Source organism: Gasterosteus aculeatus, chromosome 7 (genome assembly GCF_964276395.1).
Source record: "Gasterosteus aculeatus chromosome 7, fGasAcu3.hap1.1, whole genome shotgun sequence".
Taxonomy (NCBI): domain Eukaryota; kingdom Metazoa; phylum Chordata; class Actinopteri; order Perciformes; family Gasterosteidae; genus Gasterosteus; species Gasterosteus aculeatus.
The window spans coordinates 11,701,951-11,707,950 of NC_135694.1; the positions used below are offsets into that span (position 1 = coordinate 11,701,951).

The following is a 6,000-nucleotide window of genomic DNA, read 5'->3' on the forward strand; positions in this document are numbered from 1 at the left end:
CAAACACTCCAGCAACAACACCCTAGACTCTTTACTTGTTACTCCATCTATAGAATAACTTATCAGTATTTTGTCGTAGGTAGCGTGGCCGAGCGGTCTAAGGCGCTGGATTAAGGCTCCAGTCTCCTCGGAGGCGTGGGTTCGAATCCCACCGCTGCCATATGTGCTTTTTGGTAATCGTTTTAAATATTTGTAGTAGAAATTATATTTCCCCAACAGTACAAAACTCATTGAACCGTTTAAATACTATTCAAATTAATTATACTTGGCATTTAGCCAGGCATTTAACCATTCACCTACTAGTGCTTTTTGTTTTTTTCGTCCTTTGACTGGTCCGCCTGTGCTCCTTTCAGCCTGCATGACCTGCTCATCTTGCAGTCAGCCGTAGCTTGTAGGAGATTGCGCACGGCCTGTAAACAATACCTGGGAGAAAAATGACAGATCAAAACAATTTTCCTAAGCACGAGTTCAACCCGGAAGTAGTTAGACTCCTTGCCTTGAAATTAAAGTGAGAAAGTACTATCATGACAGTCAAATAAATATTTGCACGATGTACATATTAACTAAAGTAGTGGAACTGATACAAGGTGTATGTTGGTTGATTACATGCATTGTAAATAAGTATATAAAGCGTTTACAGTGTTAAATGCTATTGGTTGATGAGTTTAACAACAAATATGTGCATGCACGTTTTGCATTTGAAAAGTTAAAATTGACTTTCAATCAAAGTTATTCAATGTTTTAAATCAAGTAAATCTATAATAAATATTTGTCAAACGATGATAAGTATGAGAAAAGTCACAAGCCATTTAAAATAGAAGGGTGGTGCTTTTACTCTGAAAATATTGCATCGGAAAAGAATTTTGTCGTCGGATGCGGAAGCAGGAGTAGTTGACGTCGTGGTTTCAGTCTGCGACATCATACTCATTTCTAGTTCAGCCTGGGCCTAAAAGTAAAGTTTGTATCTCGTGAGTGACGCGCACAACTCTCCGAGCTGCACGCCCGCCTCGCGACCCTCCCGCGTGGCGTCAGACCCCCGGCCAGACCTGCGATGAAGCCGCCGCCTCGGAAACGTACAAAACCAGATCGCCAGCTGACTCCTGACCCGCCGCCGACGAAGAAGCCCGTTCGATGGCAACGGAGCGAGTTGAAGAACGTGCTGAAGGCCCTGCAGATCCTCTACCGAAAGTCTGCAGGGAACCGCGATATCGACTACGCTTACCTGCAGAAACACGTCCGCACCCGGTCCATTACAGAGGTGCGCCTTTAACTCCAAATGTTCCAAATAGTGCTTTTGGGTAACTTTGTGTTCGTCGATAAAGTCGGTCCCTCCCTTCTTTTAGTTCCAGACTCTGGTGGACTTTTTGAAGGACAACATACTCTCATTGGTGAGCTTAAAGCTGAAGAAGAGGAGGTTTCAGGAGCAGAGTGTCAGAAAGCCCATCGACATGTGGACAGAAATGGCTTCCGTCATTGCTGGGAGGCGCGAGGAAGCCATCACCTCGGCTTTCTCCCAGGTACCGCGAGCCGAGGCCTCCATGCGTCCTGATGTTAACTCTGTCATCTCATGTAGTTTGTCATTGGTGTTCTTCTGCGTCACGGACGCGGAGGGAGATCACTGATCCTCCTCCCTGTGTTTCTCAGATGCTGATGGTGTCGTCCACAGAGCCGTGCACGCTAAGGAACTCTGACCCCCCTCAGACACTCCCTGTGAGGCCGATCAAAGGTATGTACCTCCAAACATGGTTTCTGATCCGTTCTTCAGATTTGTCCACCTTACTGTGGTAAAGCCCATCAAAACTCTTGCAATAAAGATGTCCTCTCTCTTAGTTGAGCGTCCCGGCACCAGCACCACCTGTCCTGTCCTGCTACTCAAGACCCCGGGTCCCGCTCAGGGCCCCGGCATAAGGCCTAACCGAACCCAAGCGGTTAGCGTGTTAAACGGCCAGCCACATCTTTCTACCACAGCTGGAACTTCAGCTGCCAGCACCCCCACCCCTCAGAGTGCCTCTACCCCCAGTCCAGCGGTAAAAATACTCGTTGCGCCTGCTCCATCTCCACAACCCGCCTCGCGGACATCAAGCCCGGTCCCGGGCACGCCCGGTTCTGGCTCTGCGGCGCCGGTAAAGACTCAGAACGTTGACTCGTCTCTCATCCAAACCACCCAGCTACCCTCGGCGCAAAGCCCCACCACCATCTCCGCCTCCTCTCCATCAGCACCCCCTTCATCCGGTCCTCACGCGGCCCTCTCCTCCTCTGCTACCGGCCAGGCTCCGGTCCCCAGCACAGCACCGCCCTCCTCCGCTGCCACCCACCTGTTCTCCTCGCCCCCTGCGGCATGCTACGCCAAGTTTGGTTGCACCAGCAAGTCCACCACAAAAAACAATCCCAGGGTGTTCGGCGCCATGGGTGCAGTGGACTTTGAGAAGATCTATTGCTACCTGAGCTCCATCCACCAACCAAAAAATGACTGCCATCTCACCCCCATGGGTGAGTTGGACAACTCCTCTCTTTTCATCACATGTATACAGTACAACCGCAGCCCCCTTCTATCAAACACACACTGTAACTGTCCATGTTTCCACTACTGTCTGCATCTACGTTGAAATGAACCAGCGTTCTAATATCCTCCTTTAGAGAGTGCCATAATGTTGGACCTGTTGATGTCTCTTCCTGAGGAGCTCCCCCTATTAGACTGCAAGAAACTGCACAAACGTCTGATCCAGGTACACCTCGCTGCACACCAGCCCATTGGTAGTGAGTGCAATGTGTTTTATCTGTGCTGCATTCTGATCACCCTGACGTTACTGTGAAAGAAAGTCAATGATGGTGCCACTTTTCCCATTGTTGTCTCTCCTTCGGCTAAACTGAAATGAGCCCGACCCCAACAACGTAAAATAAAGATGTTCGCCTTTAAATCGAACATAACTGTCTATATGAAGGGATCGATGTAGAATGTTTCAGGAACAGCAGCTTGTATCAAAAGCATCTAAGGGGGGATTCTTATTATTATGTTTTTTGTAGCTTCCCAGTTGTTTCTTATTTTTTTAGACTGAACATTAGAACGTTTAGAGATTTATATTTTATATTTACTCAAGCCCTTCAAAAAAAAACATATTTTGTATGTGTGTGTGTGTGTGTGTGTACACACCCAGATTTCTGCATGCAGAAAGCAACGCCTGTTCTGTGAGGTACATGGACTTCATCACACTGCTGTCTGGTGTAAATCTGTTACGTACACATCAGGGAACTGAAGCCGTATTGCTCTCAAAGCCTGGAGTACTGGAGTAAACATCAATCCGCTCTCACTTTTCCAAACTACGCTGTGGTTGCTCATACGATTTTTCTCAGACCAACTACAAGCATTTCCATTATGTTACTTGCCATTATCCGAGTGCTTATTGATACCATGACAGTGGTAAAGGCATGAGTAAGTTTGCACAGCAAACCCTTTGATGAATGAGTTTGTTCATTTGTGTACTTCGCTTGTCTTCAGATGTACAAATTTCTGTCCTGCACCGCTGACTCCAAGATGGCGCAACAGATGTTCGAAGAGCTGAAGGAGGGACTTTGTGCCGGAGGAGACGAACAAGCAAACCGTGAGCAGAGCCCCGCTCAGGCCGGCGGGGGGAAGAACCCGCAGCCCGATGAAGCTGAGAGCCAATCCTCAGGGAGCACTGATGCACCGGGCCAATCTGGGGACTGGGTTCTCTGCCCCCCCCTCAACCCTTTTATGGTGCCACTGAAACTGTTAATGCGTAAATAGGTTGAAATATACAAAATGTGTGTATTTATTGTGCAGTATGCTTTGGTTATGTCTAGACGCTGTAATTCTCTATTCTTTTGTAATATTTTGTTTGTTTCAGACAAAGCTGCTTTATTCAAAAATGTTTTCTTTGGATCATCAAATGTAAGCATGTTCTAGTAGAAACTTCAAGTATGAGGCTAAACGTTAGCCTAATAGGATTGTTTTGAAAGGAAAGAGATGGTTCTGTGTTGAGTTGCAGCAGATAATTACGTGTCTTATTGTTCAAAGCCATGTGAGTACCTGTGAGTTTCCTTTTTGCAATTTATACTCTTAAATAATATTTCCATTAAAAAGTAATTTTATCAGTTTCTGTTGACTTATTAATTAGGTTGTTTCAATTAGTATTATTTTGCTAACAGACGTGAAACAAGCTGAAATCCGATGACAGAAGCCAACAATAAAATTCTTGTCTGAAACCCTGTTCTCACGATCAACGTCTGACAAAAAGGGGGTTTGGTTTTAGGTTTCATTTGTGGTCTTTGCCCTGCGGATTTCCCAGTAAAAATGTCCAGACGTCAAGGATCCAGGTTCTGAGAGGAGGCTGTCTGGCAAAGCTGAATAATTTCTATTTCCTTCTGATTGGAGAGCTCCTGGTGGGAAATGAAAGTATATATGTGTAAGTGTGGAAGACTAGGGTAGTCCTATACAGGAAAATACCCAGAAAAGGTATCAAGAGTATTAAAACTCATCGCCTTCTGAGTTTATCCTTGAATCGAGAGTGATTGGGTTTCTCAGGTTGTGTGCGGCCGTCTGCTGCAGGGGGTTCTTGGCCACGTGCTAGATAGGCAGGAGCCATGACCCTATACTGAAAAATATTTCTTGGTGCCTACCAAAATTATTCAAATAAGGGAATCATCTTTAGATCCCAAAACGACCCTATGGCAAAAAACTGCAATATATATTAAGGAAAAATGGAAAAGCGAAGGCAACCTCTCAATATCAAAGGAGGGCTGGTTTTATGTTGGTTCATTTCAGTGGAAGTGCACCAGTTCTAATGCGTGGCCGGGATTTGCTCATTTGAAGTTTGTTATGTCTTGTTTTAAAAAAAAAATCAATTTCTGAACAGGGCATCCGGATGAATACCTGTTTGGCATTTTAACAACAGCCTGCAAAAAACTACTCACAATGCGCTGGTTGCTTCCCCACCATACCTGAGTGGAAAGATATTGTAAACAACGTTATGGAAAGGATCATCTTTTCTCTTCACCTTCAGATGAACGTGTTTATTAAACTCTGGGACTAGTGGGTGAGATACATAAAACCCCTACGAACAGATTTTGTGGACTGGAATGAATTGTCTTTAGCCGGGCAAGCCTCAATGACCCCAATCCCATGCTGTCTGAGGTTTTTTATTTTATTACTATTATTTATTAATTTAACTCGTAAGTTGTAAACTTCAACATTGTTCTATGTTACCCAATTTCGAAAAACTGGACGCGATATATGTTGGGGTGAATTTATACTTTGTAAACTAATCTGTAACTAACCTGTAATGTGTGAAATAGTTGCTAGAGATACAGATAGACCTCTTTTTTCAGATATTTTAGTACTAATAAAAGTAATACCAAGCTGAACAGGTATATGTAGAACAATATCTCATGCCCTGACCAATGAAGACATTCTTATACTATCCAACTTCTCCCAATGACACAGTAACACCTGAACTGGTCAGCAGCTGACCAAATTAGTACAACTGACTCAGTCACCTCTGAGCTTGCTGGTACCACCTTGAAGTCTTCTTCTTAAAAGGATTCGGTAACATCTAATTCTGTGGAGACCATATCAGGACCAGAACAAGTAACCTCTGAATCTGGAGAGAGAGAAACAAAATTGGCCTGACATTGAACGCACCTTACTGCTTTAGTGGGTGTGCTCACTGATGAGGCCCGGGAGGCTTTTAGCCTTGAGTAGCGATCTGTCAGTTGAAGCTGCTTCTCAGATCTCTCAGAAAAGAAAAGTCATCTTGTGAGGAATTTGCTTGAGATTCATCCACTCACTTTGGCCGCTGTTCTGCTGCAGGTAAAGAAAGACCATGGAGGATTCGCCGAAACCAATTGTGCTTGACGCCTTATCGTGTCTATGACGTGTATGAAAGTAGATCAATTAAAGAAAACAATACTCGGCGGAGGATGCAGCCCGTGTTTATTTTCAACAACAGCCTAAACAAAATAGAGTTACCAGTTACCTTTCTG

The 6,000-nt window shown here is 44.8% G+C and overlaps 1 protein-coding gene and 1 non-coding gene across 5 annotated transcripts; both read left to right on the top strand.

The window, feature by feature from the left end:
- Nucleotides 1–78: 78 nt before the first annotated feature.
- Nucleotides 79–160, top strand: trnal-aag (transfer RNA leucine (anticodon AAG)). The gene has a single exon. It is a non-coding gene; the product is annotated as a tRNA-Leu (tRNA).
- A 664-nt stretch (nt 161–824) lies between these two features.
- Nucleotides 825–4,114, top strand: snapc2 (small nuclear RNA activating complex, polypeptide 2). Of its 4 annotated transcripts, XM_078105727.1 has the most exons (8): nt 849–1,258; nt 1,344–1,517; nt 1,645–1,726; nt 1,831–2,027; nt 2,169–2,490; nt 2,638–2,726; nt 3,156–3,191; nt 3,497–4,114. In XM_078105727.1, exons 1-8 carry the CDS (start codon nt 1,052–1,054, stop codon nt 3,764–3,766), a joined length of 1,377 nt encoding a protein of 458 aa, XP_077961853.1. In that variant the 5' UTR covers nt 849–1,051; the 3' UTR covers nt 3,767–4,114. The 4 variants fall into 4 exon arrangements, with proteins under 4 accessions (XP_040038798.2, XP_077961854.1, XP_077961853.1 ...); XM_078105728.1 differs by lacking the exon at nt 3,156–3,191 and having other exon boundaries at nt 828–1,258; XM_078105726.1 differs by having other exon boundaries at nt 1,831–2,490.
- Nucleotides 4,115–6,000: the final 1,886 nt, after the last annotated feature.